Source organism: Peromyscus eremicus, chromosome 10, assembly GCF_949786415.1.
Source record: "Peromyscus eremicus chromosome 10, PerEre_H2_v1, whole genome shotgun sequence".
Classification (NCBI taxonomy): Eukaryota; Metazoa; Chordata; class Mammalia; order Rodentia; family Cricetidae; genus Peromyscus; species Peromyscus eremicus.
Window position 1 is genome coordinate 59462014 of NC_081426.1, and position 19683 is coordinate 59481696.

A 19683-nucleotide genomic window follows, 5' to 3' on the forward strand; every position below is an offset into this window, starting at 1 on the left:
GATATACTTGTTAAAACTTGTGGTGGGAAAGGGGCTAAGTAGTGAATCAAACACTAACAAGCCAGGAAGTGGCCAAAATTTCAGAAGAGAGACCGTAAGTAAGTGCCATGAATAATTCATAGTCTGAATATTTCACATACAATGAACAACTTGTTCACAGCCAGTGCTTTTTAACTTTTACGGTCTCTTAAACATCATTTTATTGTCTAATCTTTGGGGCAAATCCTTTCATTCCAGTCTCACAGAAGAGGACATTTAAGTGTGTTAGAGACAAACTTAGGAAGCCACAGCGCCTGTGTGATGGACCCAGACTGTTAGGACATAAAGAGTGGGCGGCGTGTATTAAACACTAGGTACCGGATACTGGGCCAATAGTTGTAGGTGGATTCCACCCTTCCAGTAGTCCCATCAAGCAGATGGCGTTGTTACCCTCACTTTACAGATTAGTAGTCGGGTTAACAAGACTAATAAATAACAGAGCTGGAGATGGAGTGGCTCTAACCTTACATACTTACTACCCCCTCTGCCTTGTTGCGGCTCTTGGCTCTCTTCCTAAGCATAAATGTCTTTGTTATCAACAGAGTCAGAATGATGTCATGCTCTCATTCATTGATTAAGAGTTTTCAACCAGCTTTATAATAGCAGCTACTCATGTGATTGTGTTTGTCTTCATTCTAATAGACCTTAGAAATCTAACAACATGAGACTTGGGCTTTTCAAAAAGAATATATTACAGTTACTGGGGCTGTGCTCTAGGAGCAAGGCTGGTGTTGGCAGAGCTGGACTCCTTTGCATTCAAAACAAAACAAAACACTTTTTCAGCCAAACTAATTCATGTCTCCATCTGAGTGTGAGATGCCCATTGGCTGCAATGGCATGCCTTAGAAGCTGTATACTGGGCGACTCTGGTTCTTAAAACAAAGGGAGAAAGAACCATATCTGGGGAGAGAAGACATGACCATGGGTTGGTAGCCACAGTAGGAAGAAGATTGTCCCCAGCTCAGGGAACTGGGAAAAGTGTGTAGAAGAAGGTGTAACCTCTTGGAAGGTCAACCCTCAGTGAAGTCCAACTGGTCACTTTTCTAAGCTCTGCCATCCTTATCTGTCTTTGCTACTAGATAATTCGCATCTTCTCTGTGTTCTGAAGCAGAGTGAAAGGCACAGGATGACAAATCACTTCTAATGCATACTTGTCACAATGTCTAGGACAGTACACTCTGGCTAGACATCAGTAAAAACCCCACTGGAGAACTGATGAGATTTTCTTTTGAGAGTGGCCAAAGCGCAAGGCTTGGCAGGCAAACAAGTCCACACAACTGTGTCATTTAGTGTAATTCCAGACACATTTAAGCATATCTCTACGGAAAAAAAAGAGACAGAGAGAGAGAGAACAACAAAAACTACTACCACCCTACTACCTCCAATAAAAAAACATGTGTATAGTTTTTTTGGTTTTTTCCTCACTGAAATTGAGGCCTCTTTCCAGAGGAGGTTAATGTAGACATTTTCCAAGTTACTAGCTCAAGGTATGAATTCCAGAACACTCAAGAGTTACCCTTGATTGTATTGGAGATGCCACTGCGCGTCTCTGCTAGCCCAACACACTTTCCCAGCCTTTATCCTTCCTTTGCCAGGAAGAGGAAGCGACTCTGAATCCGACTTGCCGCACCGGAAGTTGCCGGATGTGAAGAAAGATGATATGTCTGCACGACGGACTTCCCATGGCGAGCCGAAGTCTGCAGTGCCTTTTAACCAGTACCTCCCGAACAAAAGCAACCAGACCGCCTATGTCCCGGCGCCTCTGAGAAAGAAGAAGGTGGAGCGGGAGGAGTACAGGAAGAGCTGGAGCACGGCCACCTCCCCCCTGGGCGGGGAAAGGCCCTTCAGGTAGGAATGAGGTTTCAGTACTTCGATGCACCATTTTGGAGGAAAGTAAGTGGCCAGTGCATCCCGGAGAGCTTGTCATAGAATACCGATTTCTTGCGCCGTGCCTGGCACAGAGTAAGGTACCCAAGAAATACTTCCGCTGAGGAGCGGATGCTCTGGGCCGGTTCTGTTGACAGAAGGTGGAAAACACACATGTCACGTGTGTCCTGTTGTGGAGGCTGCCCGATTTCTGAGCCCGTTACAGTGGAGGTACAAAGACTGTGCACAAAGAGTCTTGATGCTCTCGTGTAGAGCAGGTAAAGTCGAGAGAACAGCACCGATGGGCCTTGACAATCGAGTGTAGACAAGGGTCAGAATAAACAGAAGACATGTTTTACGTTTGGTTTAGAGAAGGAAACTGTTTCCTTAATCTCCGTATTAAGGTACATCTTTATTCTGCAAGTATTTGTTAAGTGCTGAGTATCGATTACATGCTGGGTGCGGTCTTTTAGGACTTGGGGACCCAATAGTCAAACAGTAAGAAACAGTCCCCATCTTTAGTAACCTTATAAGGACTTTACTATCTCATTTTTATTATCTATGATTTTTTTCACTGAGGAAATGTTTAGTTAAAAATTTTGCTTATTGATCAAAACCAGTGAATTTTACCTTTCCAGCAGAAGAAGTTTTTTGCTTTCAGTATCAAGTTTACAAGAGTCCTTGTTCAGTGTGTAGGAGAAATGCCTTGTATTAATTAGCTACACTAAGTTGGCCTCACATTAGCAGGATCCCATTCTGGGCTGTGATTGTTAATTTTTTTTTTTTAGTTAAAAGTGATATCAGAATGTCTTGAAAGCGATGTCCGGTCTGTTCCCTGACCTGTCTGTTAGCTTAGTAAACTATGTTGTCCAACTCACTAGTTATCCTGAAACAATAGAGGAGGAGGAGGGGAGTGAAGCAGGGTCTCCTGGTGAAGATGACCCCAGCAGCCAGACGGCCCTGGATGGGTGGCTTCACGGTGGGTTAGAACCTCCTCCCAGCCATGGTGAGGAACAGTCTCCTGAGGTTGTTGCTGCGGTACCGATTGCCGTTCCTGAAGACAGAGATGCCGTGGAAAGCCAAAAGCGCCGAAAGCTGGAGCAAGCTGGGATCAAGGTCATGCCCGCGGCACAGCGCTTTTCCAGGTTAGCTCTGCCAGCTGAGGGCTGGCCTGGCTGGCCTTCTGCATGCCCGCAGGTTTGGACTCCATCTAGCAAGTTGGACTTCTCATCTTGTTTCCCCAGTTGCTACATGTCCATCGCATTACTCTTCCCTGCTCTGGACAAATAGAAATAGATATTCTGCCTTGGGGCATGTCTCTGCTAAGTCCTTGGCTAGTTAAAGTGGAGATAAAGTGTGAGCTCCTCTGTGCTTCATTAGACGCCATCCCTGTGGTCAGTTATTATGGGCTGCAGGGTTTACCTAGCAATAACATTTTATTTTCCTATTGCCTGTGTCTTGTTAACTTTTATACTACTCCTAAATGGCTCATTACCTCATGTGACCGACCCATCATTAGACTATGTTCAGTGTCTTGAAATAGGGGGCAGTCTATTCACAGAGAATAACTGACTGGCAAAAATACACATTCTTTTAAGGAGTAGTAAGGACTGGATGTGTCGATGTATTTTCTAAAGCATGGTGATTCAGAAGCTAAGAACAGAACAGGGATGTCATTGCAGCTAAAGGCATTAGTGGACAGTGCTTCTGGCTTTGAAGGATAGGCAGGATGAAGTGTTTTAACAATCAAAGCCAAGAAATTCTACAGGTCTACAGTTTTATTGGGGTGGGGTGGGGTCGAAAAGCTTGTTTTTTTTTCTTATAAGAACCACAGTGATCCTCACAAATAATCGTGCATTCAATGCTTATGTAACAAATGGATGCTCTGAGAAATTTGACACTTGAAATTCCTTTTCATTTAAAAAAAAAGTCACTAATACACTCACTTTTTTCAAAAGGAGAAACAAAGGATGGGTGATTATATTATATTACTTTCCTAGTGCTGTGAGAAAAAGTACCTGACCTAAGCCACTTCAGGGAAGAGTGATTTATTTTTGCCCATGGTCTCAGGGGATATCTTAGTCCATCGTGTCAGGGAGAGTGTGGAGGTGGGAGCAGCGTGGTCGTATTGACAGGAGCACGAGACAGCTGGATTTATTGTGGCAGGCAGTAGAGAATGGGATCAATAAGGTCCGGCTACAGCCCCTCCCCCACCTGCCCCCAAAGCCTTGTTCCCAGTGATTCCCTTCTGCCAGTCAGATCCCGTGTCTTATCTCCCAAAACAGTGTCACCGTCTAGAGATCAGGTCACCAAACACATAAGCCAGTGGGTGTTCAGGTGACAGTTCACCTTCAAAACATAGCAAAGATGGTAAGTGACCTGTAGAGCTGGCCGGAGCTGGCCTGGCAGCCAGAGTCAGGTCCTCTGACCACAGCACTGCATCTGCCTCCCACACATATATTTCTCTGTATGCGCCCTGTATGGTTAGTTCCACGGTCTAGTTCTTGACTGAAGTATTCAGTGTTGGCTTTTATCTATTTAATTGTAAGATAGCTTTGTGTTGATTTTTTTTTAAAACACCCAAAAAGAATATATTCCTTCCCCGTTGATGGTATCCCACAGTTAATCTTCCTACCTTAAACATGTATGTGTATCTAGAAATTTTGGTGTAAAGTCTGCTTGTGTTATAAGCAGGTCTCTGAAATAATGAAGAATAATATCACACTGTGTCTTCTGAATATCCAAATATTCTTTGGCTGTGTTGGAAATATACTTTCCTGTTTCTTCCAAACATCTGCCTATCCCAGAGACCAAGCTAAAAGCTAAATACAGAAATGAATACCATGCCCTCACCCTGCACCATTTTTCAAACTTGCCCGACTCCCCTCTTTAATCTTAGAACACAATCAGAGTATTACTAAGTTATACAGATAAGGGCACAAACCTGCAAAATTAAGTTTCTACGTCTCGGATGCATATACCTTATTTTTAACATATCTGTGAAGTCTTTTAGCTAAAATTCATCAAGAAAATCTTTGTCTTTGCAGTCTTTGAAAGAGCAGTAGAGGGTGAGCAAGGAAAGGCAGGGTGCTTCGGGGCACACACAGGAATAAGATGACAGAGGACACAGTTGTGTACTTTTGGGAGTCCCCTCAGTGACCTGTGCCACTCAGTGAGAAGCGTATTTTATAATAAAACATTGAGTTCTTGGATAACGATTCTCGCTCAGCATACAAACATAGAGTTGTGCTTTAAAATGTGATTCTGGTGGGGGGAGATCCTGTATTTAGGTGGTCATTTATGCTTCCATGCTTGTTTGGTTGGTGATACCTGATTTACTTCTTACCTGTGTCATCCGTGTTAACTCTGAAGCAGAAGTCTGCAGCTTGTTAGCGTCATCCCACCTCAGACCTTCTCTCACAGCATTTAAAATGGTGTCGGGGCAGCTATGAATATTCCTAGAGAATGTCCCGCAGAGAAGCACCGTTCATCCGCTTCAGTCACCAAGAGTTCATTTGCTAGACAGTCCTTCAGCGGCTAGCTCACTCCCCAAGCCACATGCACCATGCCACCAGCCCAGCGTGTCTAGTTTTTGTCACTTAACCTTTTACAAGGCACAGTAGAGTTGGGAGTCATTCTCAGTTTATCCGCACTTGGGGTCCTGCTTTTAATGTGGCAAAACGTTGCTTGACTGGAATGAACTGCAAATCATGACGGGTGTGCGTGTGTGTGTGTGTGTGTGTGTGTGTGTGTGTGTGTGTAGTCTCAGTGTGGGGAAACGTAAGACTATAAATCATTGAGCTATGCCAGTGTCTCTCAGAGCATTTGACCTCAAGTCTCTTGTTTTGACATCCAGATGGATTCTGGCCATTACATTTTTGGACCCAGCAAGAAGCTAAAGATATTTCTTGAGGGCTGTTGCTCAGTTGGGAAGGGCTGTTTGTCAGGCATATGCTGTACAAGAAAGGGACATACACAGGAGGGTGGGGGACACCTTTATAGCCAGGCCACTTTTCTCTTTCCTTCCCACGGATCCTCACATACATCTGTGCATTACTTTTAAGCCAATATATACACAGAGCAAAGGTGCATGTCATTCCATTTCCCATGAGGTTGGAAGCCAATAGGACCCATACTGCTTGTGAAAAAATGAATCAGGAGGTACCTTAGCATCAAGGAACAGAAAATAAGACTTCTCAGTAGACATGTGGCAGTTAATATTTATTAGAATTTCCATCAAAGTTTAAAAAAATAGCATATAAACTGCTTTTTCTTCTGTTTTATTTTATGATCATGTTAACTTAATTACTCCTCCCCCTAAGATTCTGCCAAAGAAGCCAGATTTCTGTTTTTAAGAGGGTAAAATAAGAACCAAGATTCACTTCCCCCTAAATTAAAATACCATAGAGATTTGAGTTCTCTTATTTGGTGTTTCCCATTGGAGAAGTACATTTTTTAACTGAATTATAGGTTTCACGTGACCGTACTTCTCTTCTAATTATTTGCACGTGTTTCATCACTCAGTATTTTCCACTAGTCTGTGAATCTTCTCAACCACATGGTAATTAATGACAGAGGGAGACAACCCTCCAAGGGACAAGAGACATTTTAGAACTCTTTGGAGGAAGAACAGATGTAGCCCAGTGCCAGACACATACTTACTCTTCCGTGGCCCGCTGGACCAGATGCTGGCTTCCTGCTGATTTCTGCACAGATCCCCCAGTCTAGGGACCAGACAGACACAGGCATGACCTTTGTGACTCTGCATGTGTCTGCTGTGCCTGGAGACAGGGTAACAGGGAGGTTTCTGCTGTTGCCCATGACATTCCCAAGAGAACGAACAGGCCTTTCTGGAGAGCCCAGTTTCTTTCAATAGAACAGACTCACTGCCAAGCCAAGCTGTCTGCTCATTGCCAAGGAAAAGGGGTGAAAGAGAATGCCAACTCTTCCTTAGTTTATTTCTGTTTTGTGTATGTGTATGTGTGTGTTGCATGTGCGTGTTTGTGCTCTTGAGCATGCAAAGGCCAGAGGAGGACATCGAGTATGTCGCTCTGTCAGTCTCCATCTTAGCCCTTGGAGCAGGGTCTCTGATTGAATCTGGAGCTGGGCTGGTGGCCAGAAAGTCCCAGTGATGCCATTGTCTTTGCCCCTCCCCCCAGTCTGAGATTATGAGTACATGTGCAGCTACTCCCCTTTAAGTGGGTACTGTGAATTAAAAGTTGGGTCCTCTTGCTTGTACAGCAAGGGCTCACCTACAGAGCTATCTCCCCAGCCCCCTTTGCCCATTCCTTAGTTTTAATCCATAATCTCTCTTATCATGACAGCATTCCTTTGTTTTGTTTTGTTTTTAGATGAGACTGGCAGAGTTGCCAGATCATAAGCTGGGCTCTGCATTTCTCCGTAGTTGAACCAGGTCTTGAACTTGTGATCTTCCTAACTCAGCCTCCCAAGTAGCTGTGATTGCAGACCTGTGCCCTCGGGGCCCGCTAGGCTTCTGCATTGCAAATTACATATGGATTGTATTACTTCTAGTGAGCACTGTCCACCCAGCAACTGCCAACCCTATCAGTAAATGTAAGTCTGAGCAGTCTGACTGATGCTTATGGTTAGTTAAAGTTACTTAACTAAGTTCGTAAAACTTGAACTAGAGACTTTAATATTCTCTGCAATGTAGATATCATAATTCCTGGTTTGTAGGGTTCTCTTGGTCATCAGTCTATGCACCAGCTTCTCAGACTGGTAGTTATTGAAAATTAAAACTGTATCAGAGTTTAACAATAGGCTGCCTTGAAGGACTAAGTAATACAGAATAGAAGTCATTGAAATATTTTTGGTTCATAGATACTTGTGACCATTCTTCTACATATCTGCCTTCAATGCATTTTTATATCGTGGTCAGTAGTGCCAGCCAATAATTTACATCATTTTTCATTTCTCTGAGATGGCCACAAAGCTCTGAATTTATAGAATTCATACAATGAACAAGAATTGCTCATAGTAACAGTTTTCCAGTTGGAGTAGAGATATTCCAGAGCTGGGAGTATCTTAAAGTGGCCATTGACAGAAACTTTATTCAGTCTCTTCTTTGAAGCACGCATATCTAAATTGAGATCACTTGAAACAAGTCCTGCCACACTGGGCAGTCAGCCTAGAAAGAAACACTAGGGGAATTTGCAGCCCAGCTGGGCCTGCAAGATGCATAAGGTACCAGATTTGCACAGCTCAGATTGGCATTGTAAATTGGCAGGGCCATTTGCATACATGCATACTTTTTATTTTAACACATTCTTCCAGAGATGAAGACCAGGCCTCGCAGTCAAAAAATGGAAAGAATTTTAGTCTTAGACTTGATTCATCCTGATGATCTGCCCCACACAGGGGTGCGAGACTGTGTGAGGTGCTTGTCAAGGAGAGGGTTTGTATAATAGTAAATGCTGAGCAAAGTTGGGAGGTGTGACTAGTTAGCATTCTGCTATCATCAGTCCTCTCCATGTTCTGTGCAGTGCAATTTACAACTCTATTCTAAGCCCAACTCACAAAAATCCCTTTATTTAGTAACCAAATTACTTCCCTTTTTCCTGTTCTCATAGGAATGATAGTGCTTTCCCCCCCCCCTTCTTTCTTTTCCTTTTTTTGATATGGTGCTCTGCTTTCAAAGCTGTTCCTGGCATTGTTGTTTGTCCAATCAGTAGCACAGTGGTCTATTCATTGTCATGGAGCAGGGCCTCTGGACCCGGCCTGCCTTAATTTGTATTCGAATTTATGCACCAGCTCTTTGACCTTGTGCAAATTTCTTGGCCTAATCTTACTTTCTACTTGATAAAATGAGGAAAAGTGTATACCCTAGGCCATTCAGTTTTAGTTTTAGAATCACTGTGTAGGACATAGTGTATGCTCATTATCCACTGGCCAGCATCACTATAATCAATTTACTTTTGCATAATGACTGAAGAGATTCAGTGGTCTGTCATTTTCTACTAACTATTCTTCATAGCCATTTTGACCAATCCAAGTTGATCTCTGCCAAACATGTCAACCAAAGATTCAGGAAAGGAAAGTGAACACAGTTTAGGGAGGGACTAGGCAGGAGACTGAGAGTTGAGTGTACAACTCTAAGGGCACAATTCAATACTGTAAATAATAAATTTATTGAGAAGTAAAACATCATACACACATCTGTGTTTTAAAATCTTATTGAGAACAATGGCTAATGTTGAAAAGGTGTTGTGAATATGACCAAGCACATTTTGATTTTTCAAATCTCAGAAAATCTGCTGTCATTCCATGGTAATGACCTCCTTTGCAGCCGAATAGTACAGAATAACAGTGGACCAACTGGTCAACCAGAGAAGATGGTCTGGTCACTGCTTCTGTCCTCAGCCAGGTTAATTCCTCCTGTGGTCATTCTTGACATGAGTTTGTCCTTTGATGATGAAGAACTTAGTCTTTAAATTTTTTGAACATTTAGTGTGTGTGTGTGTGTGTGTGTGTGTGTGTGTGTGTGTGTTTGTGCGCGCACGCGCGCGCGCGCATGTGTTTGTGTTCATGCCATTGTGCTATAGTGTACATAGTGAAGGTCAGAGAACAATTTATAGGAGTCAATTCTCCTGCCACATTGTTCCAGGAATCAGAAAGTTGTCACACTGAGCAGCAAGCTCCTTCACGCACTGAGCCATCTTGCCTGACCTTAAACACATTTGGTAGTGGGAGCGGGGGTAAGGTGGGGTGTAGTACTACTGATTGAACTTGGGTTTGTGTGCATGCTAGGCAAGTGCTCTGCCACTAAGCCGTATCCTCCATTTGGAAACTTTATATTACCTTTCATAAAAATCCATACAAAATAAGTACACTTTTTTTTTTTTTTAAGAAATCAAATGATTTTGCTCTTCTGCTAGGTCCTCAGCTCAAGAACTTTTAATCATCTTTCTAAAAGCCCATACAAAGTAGGTATGCTTCTGTAGAAATTGGATTATTTTTATTTGCTTGTCATCTTTATGGGCTGAGAATACAATAAACGGTTGGGGAATAAAGTTTCCAGCACAGGTTGTGATTTAAAAATGAAACTGGTCTTTGAAAGGGATGGAGGGATGAGATTTTCTTTGAATGCCGCCTAAACACAATTGCTGCCTTGCCTGCCGCCCCAGGACATAAAAGAAAAAATAAGAGAGGTCCTAAGGCTTGCTGCCTGACATATCACTATCAAATTGTCTTTAGCAGTTTAAAGCTGCTGGTTTTAAGGGGCCTTCAAGACTCCTTTGGAAATGGAAATCATCTGTAGCAGTCATTTGGCAGAATGCCTTTACCATGCTGTACTCCACTTCCACCAATAGGGAGGAAGCAGATCTGGGAGGTGGAGCGCTGAGGGATGGAGGGGAGGAAGCAGGCGCTGATGGGAGAATACAGGGCTTGATCAGCTTATGTGCCATCCTCTGAGTGGTCCCGATCTAGTTCACATGCCTCCGCTCAGCTCAGTTGGTTCCCAAAAGACCTTCCTTGGGCTTTCTAGTGGGCACATGTCCTGTATCCTAGCACATGGCTTCCTTCATGAGTTTTCTTCCAGATTCATTTCTTGGCCTCATTCTTCTGCTCTCTCAGCCCAGACCAAGCTGAGTGCCTACTGTGTGCGTGGCAAATGTGCTCATAAAGAAAAGTGGCAGTGATAAGCTCCCTGTGTTTTTTCCCAATTTCACAAAAAGAATTTGGATTGTCACTTTATGAGCCATTTAGGATTTTGCTTTTATGGATGCTCATGCAGTCCTGCAAATTCCATGACTTTTTAGTGTTTGTATCCGGCTGAATTCAAGATTGTAAGCCTATCCTAACAATGTTGCGGCTCTGTACTAAAATAAGGCGGCGATGCCCTTTGAACTAACAGCATTGAGAGGACTTTTCAATAACAGTGCGATTGCCTGGAGATGGGGAGTTGAAAGTTTTTTGGTCTGATCACATGTGGAGTTCCGTTTGATTTTGCTCTGTCAGTCAAAAGCAATCGAGTGACGAGAACGAAGCTACTCGTGATATCATCCTTCGGAAGGAAAACCCTTTCCTGACCCAACATGGCAGAGACTCAGAGTCAGAAGACGAAGTCGCATGTCGACTGCCTGACCTTGAGAAAGACGACTTTGCTGCAAGGAGGGCAAGGATGAACCAGAGCAAGCCACTGGTGCCCCTTAATCAGCTCCTGTATGGACCTTACCAAAAAAAAGACGGAGAGAAGGCAGGTGGCAGCAAACGGGTCTCAAAGGGACGGTCAGTCAAGAAAAATCTGGAGTGTAAAAGGTGTGTGTGCATTCTGTGTGTGTGAAAGAGAGATCACAATTAAGCACAGGTGATCTGTACACAGTCTCCATCCCCACTTTTCAGCCTCTGGTGCTGTAAGTTCGCGTCACTAGCCACCTAGACATGTCCAACTGCCTATCAGAGAACGGCCAACACTCAAGGGCGCTCCACTCCATTCAAAGGGGGCAGAAAACAGCCATTACCTTCCTATTAGCGTCTCATATTAACAACTTTTTAGATGGAAGGAGAAAAACAAAGCTTGTTCTTTCTTCTCTCGCACAAGCAAGATCACTTGGACAAATAATGGTGGATATTTCTCGTAAGAAACAAAGCAGAGCTGGGCAGATGGTTCAGTAGGTAAAGTGATTCTCATACAAGTTTAATGACTGGAGTTCCGATTCCCAGAACCCACATAAATTCCCAGCAGTAGCACAAGTGTCTGTGATCCAGTGCACTCCTAGCGACCAGGCAATGAGAGATGGAGACAGGAGAATTGTCAGAAGCTTGCAGGGCAGCGAGCCTAGCATCTAGCAGTAAACAAGAGAGCCTGTCTCAACCAAGGGGGAAAGAGGCTCAGCATCTGTGGTTGCACACTGACCTCCACATGCCTGTCATGGCCCAGGAGCAGATGTATTCACACACATCAAATATGTACACATGCATGCATGCATGCACACGTGCCTGCACAATCACATGTGCACACACACATGCACATCCCTTCTCGGACCTATAACACACTTCCATGAGTACTGTGGGAGAAGTCATTCTCAAGTGAATTTCCTCCTCCCATCTTTCTCCCATCATCTTGGTTCAAATGGCCCCCAATCCAAAAATGTTTAGAGACTGACATTTCCACAAGTGGGAAATCCCACCCCTGACGTCATATGACAGGTCACAGTCAGAACACAGGGGCACTAAAGAAAACTGTATACAGATCACCTTTGGGCCATGTCCATAGAGTGTGTATGAACCATAAATGAAATTCATGTGTAGACTTGAGCCCCACCCCCATGATATCTCATTGCGTATGTGCAAAAGATTCCAAAATTTTAAAAATCTGGAATCCAAAGCGCTGCTGATGTAAAGTATTCAGATGAGAGGCGCTCAGCTGGTACATGTTGGGGTGACCTGAGGAAGGAAAGTTGTAGTCATGTGGGCTCTGGCCAGTGAATTGTGTACAAAGAGAGCGTGGCAACAGCCAAGGCGTCTGCTTCGCAGAATTTCACCCTGCAAAATGTATCATCTTGTGGGTTTTCCTTATGTCAAAATCGGAGTTCAGATTGTATTATTTTTCTGCCCATCATTTTAGAGAGTTGAAGTCTGTGGAACTAAGAATATCGTTCTCTCTCTTGCACTTTCCAAATTAAAAGTCACTCACTCTATAAGCAAAACTATCGAACTTTTGGTAAACAGTTGGTGTTTGTTGTTATACGTGTTTTGCTTCACTTTGGACATAGGGTTTTGTGTAGCCCAGTCTGGGCCTGGAACTTGCAAGCCGAGACTGGCCTTGAACTCCTGTTCCTCCTGTCTCCATCTCCCAAATGTTAGGATTACAGATAGATGTGCACCATTATGCTTGGTACATACACACAAAAGACTGTGTTTCAGTGTGATAGACTGCTGAAGTATATGGCTGACACAGCTTTAAATTACATGTGTCGACCTGCATTAAATTTAGTAGAACAATTGAGAATATCAGTTCAGCATTCAGAAAGGTCAATAGTTACTACCCAGAGAAAAGAGTGTATATTCTCTCTTCTTGTGCTTATAGTAGCCAACCCAGATTAATGTATGAAACAGAGAATGAGGCTCAATGTTCAGAATCAACCTAACTCTACTCTCAGGCCGTTGGGGATTTACAGTTGAGATGTTCACATCCGAACCATGTTCCAGCTATCTCCAAAATAATCCTAGAGTGTGGATCATGCCAAGCTCATTACTGACATTTACTGATGTAGCAAAAAGCATTCTAAGAGGGCTGAGAGATTCAATCAGAAAACTCGAATTCATTATAGTGACTTGAATAGTGTGGGAATTGAGCATCTAACTGAAATCTCATAACCATCGTCAGCAGTCTTTAGCCAGCCCTGGCTTTCCTTCCTAGACAAGCTAGAGACTATCACAGATGGAAGGAAAAACATCTGCTTTATTATAGTATTAAAGGGGTAGCACAAAGGGCTGGAGATGTAGCCCAGTGTTAGAGCACTTGCCTAGCATGTGCAGGACCCCAGGTCCTGTTCTATGAAGATGCTCACAGCTCTATTAATCCCATGTTTTTGAGGAGGAAAAGGATGTTCCTGTGGTTGCATTCTGCCCTCAGCCTCTAAGTTTCCATGCTTGACATTCTGTTTGTCTGCTCCCCCTCCTTGAACTTGTCTTTTCCAATGATGTGGGGGCCCCAATCAAATCAACAGAGACCAGGACCAACCTGAAGAGGGGAACACAGTAGTGGCCTGTGTCATGAGAACTCAGGAGATTGAACCAATAGAAACGAATTTCAGGAGAGCACCGGATCTTCAGAAGGACGACCTGGCCCAGAGGAGAATCCGGGGCAGACAGACCCCTCACCATGAGGCTCTGAGCTTCATTAAAGTCTCCAGTATTACAGAAGCTGACCTGGAGACGTGGGAGAGATTGAAAGTGTCAGGAAAGACAAGGTGTGTCATGGTTTCACCCCCCGACAGTGGTAGGATTTAAGATGCAGAGAACTGAGCAATTATCTAGATTTCATTTGCTATTTTGATGGCTGGAAAGAGTGCCTCTCTCAACGCAGAACGTCTGGAAGTGAACACGTTCTGCATGAGAGGAAGCATTGATACTAAAAGCCACGTTAGCAGAAAACATCCTCTTTATCCAGCTGACTTTCTAAGGGTGGTTATTTATTCTCCTAGACTTGCTTACTATAAAGAATTTCAACTTGATTTTTGAATAACTAACCATGGCACTGCACCCACAATTTTCTTATGCTATCAAATGTGGTGCTAGAATTAATGCTTTGAAAGCAACAGAAATTTAAAGCACTGTTTACCAAAGCAAGAACAGTGATCATCCTTTCATTTGAGTGGTTGATGGGAAAGCCATTGTGTTCTACCCACAGTAGTGTGCTTCATGTATCTAGTTTTGGCTTTCCGGCCTCACCTTGATTTGTACTTGCCTTGGGGATCTCCTGGAACTGATTTCTGGTTCTGACCAGGGACGGAGATGCTCAGAACACCTGTGCCCCTGAGCCCTCACCAGAAATCAACGCAGAGACGGCCATCCGAGATGACTTTGCCAGCCGAAAAGCAAGGGCCTATAAGAAAGCATCCAGCCCCAGGCAAAAGTTTGTGCATTTTGGGCCCGTGACTGAGATAGACCAACAGACTTGGAAGCGGCTCAGCATTGGAAAGGCGGGGCCTAGGGACAATGAGGAGGTTGTCAGTCACAGCAGCAGAAGCCAGACTCTCTCCCGGTTGCCTTCCTCTACTGCTCCTTTTGGCTTAAAGGAAGACCAAATGCTTAGTCCACAGAATGACTGCAGGTACTTTTTTTTCCCTCCTATGCAAGGAGGTCTGCATGAGAGTCAAATGCTGCTTTTAAAGTTGTCTGGGGCTGGCGATGTAGCTCTGTGGTAGGGCATATGCTTAGCATGTGCAAGATTCCCCAGCACCCAAAAAAAAAAAAAAAATCCCAAAACAAAACAAAAATAAATTCAACAAAAACCAACCATCCAACAACAAAATGCCAAGAGTTTGATGAGATACATTACAGGAACTTCCAGAGATGACATAAATTTGATAGACTCTTCCACAGAAGAGCAGAAAAACAGTGTTAGGGGTCCATCGTTGGGGAAACACGTGAGGTTAAATGGCAGGTGTCTATTTCCAGTCTGTTGTCATGGGAACCAGTACCCGAGAGGGCCAGTGATCTCCACAGACATCCTTTTGGGCCTAACCGTTGGACACCATTTTATTAGTTGAACGACTTGAAATAATTAGATGGAATATCATAGTGGTACTGCCCATGTATCTTCTGAATACATAAAACCTGGCTTGTGTAACAACATCCCCCTCTCCTGTCTCACAGTTAGAAGGTACTTGGGAACATCATGAACTCAGTTTTGGACATCCAAGTAGACCCATTAAAAAGGGGCTCTCCCTCCCCCTAAGCTTTCAACATGTCTAGTAAATCACACCCAGAACAAGATTGCACTCACCTCTTCCCTGGAGGCCCTCTGAAGCCCTCTTCTGGCATTTCAGGCCTGTCATCTGGTCTCCCTTCTCTTAGGCAGAAGCAGAACATTTCTCATTCTCCTGCTTCTCCTAGAACCTCCATCCCACCCACTTGGTAGGAGCCATGTGACGGTCTTTTTTTTTTTTTTTTTTTTTTTTTTTGGTTTTTTCAAGACATGGTTTCTCTGTGTAGCTTTGTGCCTTTCCTGGAACTCACTCTGTAGACCAGACTGGCCTTGAACTCACAGAGATCTGCCTGCCTCTGCCTCCCGAGTGCTGGGATTAAAGGCGTGTGCCACCACCGCCCGGCCATGTGACGTTCTTCATGGGGGAAGAAAACATAGCCTTCCTCCCAATACTTTGTCCTTGAGACCCAGACGAGGTGAGAGGCGGTCCGTGACCTGTAGGCGATCTCTGGAGCTCCAGACTGGTTGACACGAAAGAGGAAAAGCTGTCCATATAAACGTGTTAGGAACACATTGGTGAGGCGTCAGGGTTTCTGTGTCTGAGAGAAGGATGGGGCGAGAAACTGCATGAGAAATACGGCTTTGGGTCCTCAAGTGCTCACAGGCCACTAGTCAGTCCTGCAGTGAGTAGGTCATACCAGGCCCTCTCGGTGTGTTTTAGGCCTTTGGAGAACTCACACTCTACCCTCTACATCTGATTATGTCACCTTTACTAACTGGCCGGTGGAATGACAGCCGAGGATCTCTCTTAGTCTTTCAGTCATAACCCTCTACCTTTTGTCTCCTGACACCATGCTACTTGATTAACATTAGGATAGTGCCGTATGGCACAGATGACTGTCTCAAAAAGGTCCCGTGCCTGGCGCCGGTGCCGGAGTCCCAGGAAGAGCAGGTCTGCGTTCAAATCGACAACCCAAGGACAGAGGAAGGTGAGGCCCAGCATATCCTGCCTCCCAGAGGTGGTGGCTGACAGGCAAGCAGGCTTTTGGTGAGGCTTCTTCCCATAACAAAACTGTCCTCTCTGGCTGCAGTTACACCCACGCAGCTGCCACAGGATGGCAGAGAACAAAGTGAAGAAGTTATTCAAAAAGAGCCTGAGATGCTGCCGAGAGCAGAAAGACCGGAGGAGTGCAGTGGACCCCTGTGAGCCTCCTGCCTGCCTTGTGTGTTACGCTGCCTCTGCTGTGTGTGGCCGCTGTGTGCCTAGATAAGAGCTGAGCATCCCTGTCCGTTGTCAGTGACTGAGTCAGTGGGGGAGTAAAGTCACTTAAAGGGATGTGCCCGTCCGCCCGTCTGCACTAGGATTGGAGCTGTGCTCCCGGGAGCACAGCCTGAATGGAGATTTTAGCCTTTGCATGTGGCAGGGACTGGCTCGATTTCCTCCTCAACAATGGTGAAAAGTAGAACGGGGACCTTTCCCAAGTACCAGCTGCATGACAGGGGCCTGGCCGGATTAAAAGGGGGATTTCCTATGCAGCTGCTCCATCTGCGTGCACTTGTGCCTTAATTAGTGTCCGTAAATGACACGATTGAATTCCTTTAGCAGTAAATGGTCTCTAACTGGCTGGACCAAATGTTGCCCTAAAGCATGTCCTCTGGCCTCTGCGTGGGAGCCTTTGGGAACAGAAGCGGAGTCGGAGAAGAAAACAGCTTCTTCCTGGAGTGGCTGTGGACTAAAAGGCCCTCAGAGCAAGATGGCTGATTCGTGAAAAGATGATATGATGGCCGGAGAACTGGGGTGCTCCCTAGACATCCCAGATCCAAACCGATCTAGTTTCTTTTGTATAGCAGCAGAACGTAATCTGCTGAGGGTATACCCAGGAATGATCAGAGCTCAGGTTATCCTGTGCCCCGTGACTTGATTTCTCCCGTCGGGGCCTTGCCACATGCTTTGAGTGTATTACTAATGCATCACGGTGTATCAAGGCCACTCACCTGCTTCGGCTAGAAGAAATGGAATGATTGGCACTGGGCCAGTCAGTGCCGAGTGTTTCTCTCTTTTGCATGTAAGCAGGTATGAGGAGTAGTTGACTAATGAGTTTACCTGTTAACCATTCTTTTTGATCTTCGTCTTGTGGGCAGACTAAGTGAAGAACTCTTCTTTGTTCCTGGCTCACAGAGGAGCCTTTGGCAAAGGGGTCAGACTTCTGTCTGTCCAACCTACTTGGTTTTATGGATTTCAGGCCAAAGAAGACAAACAACCTTCATAAAACTTGCAATGTTTTCAGCATTAGCCAACCTCACTGCCATCTGGTGGCAGGATTTCTACCCCACTTTCTGAGTTAAGATCCTGGAGTTCAAGGTCCTATGTGTGGAAGCTGGTGTTGTCATTTAATGAGACGAATTGTGTGTGTGTGTGTGTGTGTGTGTGTGTGTGTGTGTGTGTGTGTGTACATGTGGTATACCTACCCCATGCTGGGCAGTGAGAGAGAAGTGCTTTGCTATCTCTTAAGTTCAGGATGAAGCAGAAAGTACTGGCATTCTGCTTCTCGAAAGCCCTTGATGACCCTGGGTCAAGGACACAGTGGGGGCCAGGAAGAGCATTAACTGATCCAAATTTAAAAAATAAGTATCCTAGCCATCTTTATAAGCTGAATTGGACCCAGAGTGTCTATGCTTCTGGATAATAACAATGGTAGAATCATATTACAATGTAGAATCTTACTACAATGATGTCCAGGGAGCAGGTACAGTAGCTATGCTCCACCGTAGATGTGGAGTAAGTTGTGTCCTCTTCTGTGTGTGTCTGCTCTCTCCCCAGCTCACCTCTGAGAAATCACAGGCAGGTTGAGTGGATATTCTCTCATTTCACCAATGAGAGACATGACGGGGAGAAAAGCGAAGTGTTTGGGTCCCACTTGCTTCCCAGGCTGAGGCTGGTTAAGTTGTGACAAAGGAGACTGAGTGACCAGCCTTGTCCTCCATTGTCACTCAGCTTCCTGATGTCCCAGCCTTGAGGCTTTATTCTGGATCCTTGGCCTGCTGTAGAGCAAACCAGAGAGAAAGGAAAGAAGGAGGCGGGGCTTGCAGGCTGGGAACTGGTGCATTCTGGGTGCATTTCTGGTTTTCACACACACGACCTTTGAGAGTGTGGATTTCTGTTGCAGATGGGAAACCAAACTTCAGGACATACCCCAGAATTAGAGCACCAAGATTTAAACTTAGCTCGTGGTGGAAAACCCCTTGAAGGGGAACTTCAAGGCATTGCCTACACAAGTCACAGAAAGAGTCAAAGAGGCCTGGAAGTTCCTACCACAGTCTATCTGCCACTCATTTGTAGTTCATATTAGGATTAATAGTTAATGTAAGTGGAGAGAGCCATGAACTTTATGACATCTTTAAAAAATTTTGGGGAGTTTGTTTGTATGAGAGAGAGAGAGACAGAATGAATGAATGAATGAATGAATGAGAATGCCCACTTGCCTGTAGGGGTCAAAGAACAGCCTGCAGGAGTTGGATCTTTCCTTCTAACATGTGAGTTACTAAAAAACAAAAACAAACAAAAAACCCTCGGGTCATCAGGCTTGGTGGCAAGCCCCTTTGCCTGCTGAGCCATTTCCCAGCCCATGCCATGCTTCTCAATCGAGCCAACCAACACACTCTGAGAATTTGTGTTTCCTTTTGACAAAGGGTTACTGAGTAATTACTATGTGCAGAACGCACGGCTGAGTGTTCGTCCTAGGTGAGTGGTAAAAGCCATTGTCAGCTCTCGCTTCAAGTTAGTTTGGCCTACAGGGACCTCGCACTGGATCCTTGTGGATTCTGAGATGCTCTGTTAGAGCTAGGAGTTGTGTAAAGACATCAGTCAGTATCTGACTTGTTTCTGTTACCTTTCCCGATACCCCTGCCCTCAGATTGAGACTTGGTTAACTGACTCTTCTGATAGGCTGCACATTCCTACTGGCTCTGCTTCTTTGCATTGAAGAACCTTCTGAGAGAGAGAGAGAGAGAGAGAGAGAGAGAGAGAGAGAGAGAGAGAGAGAGAGAGAGAGAGAGAGAGAACACTGTTTGATAACTGAAAAAAAGCCCCTTGAATCCCAAGTGCTGATTATCTTCCTCTTACCAGCAAAGGCAGTTTTACTTACATTTGTGCCCTTTAACAGATTGGTCAGAGGAAATTCCTTAGATCCATGAGCACACAGAAAAGGGCTATAAAAGAAGGCAATCTTCAGGGCCTGTGCCTGTTCCTTCCAGTGCTCCAAAATAACCCTCAGGGGCCTCCTCTGGCCACTGCTGAGGGAAGACAATCAGGAAACTTCTTGCATAGTGAGACTTAGAATTTTGTAGGAATCTGTTTATCTGCACAGATGTCTTTGAGTGCT

General features: G+C 44.7%; 1 protein-coding gene across 1 annotated transcript in view; it reads left to right on the top strand.

The window, feature by feature from the left end:
- Window positions 1-19683, top strand: part of Limch1 (LIM and calponin homology domains 1) — an 89036-nt gene that overhangs the window by 12678 nt on the left and 56675 nt on the right. The window contains exons 4-10 of the mRNA XM_059275937.1: window positions 1635-1887; window positions 2787-3050; window positions 10885-11184; window positions 13599-13841; window positions 14378-14704; window positions 16175-16290; window positions 16393-16504. Of these exons, the coding sequence (XP_059131920.1) occupies window positions 1635-1887; window positions 2787-3050; window positions 10885-11184; window positions 13599-13841; window positions 14378-14704; window positions 16175-16290; window positions 16393-16504 (1615 nt within the window). The remainder of the gene's footprint in view (window positions 1-1634; window positions 1888-2786; window positions 3051-10884; window positions 11185-13598; window positions 13842-14377; window positions 14705-16174; window positions 16291-16392; window positions 16505-19683) is intronic.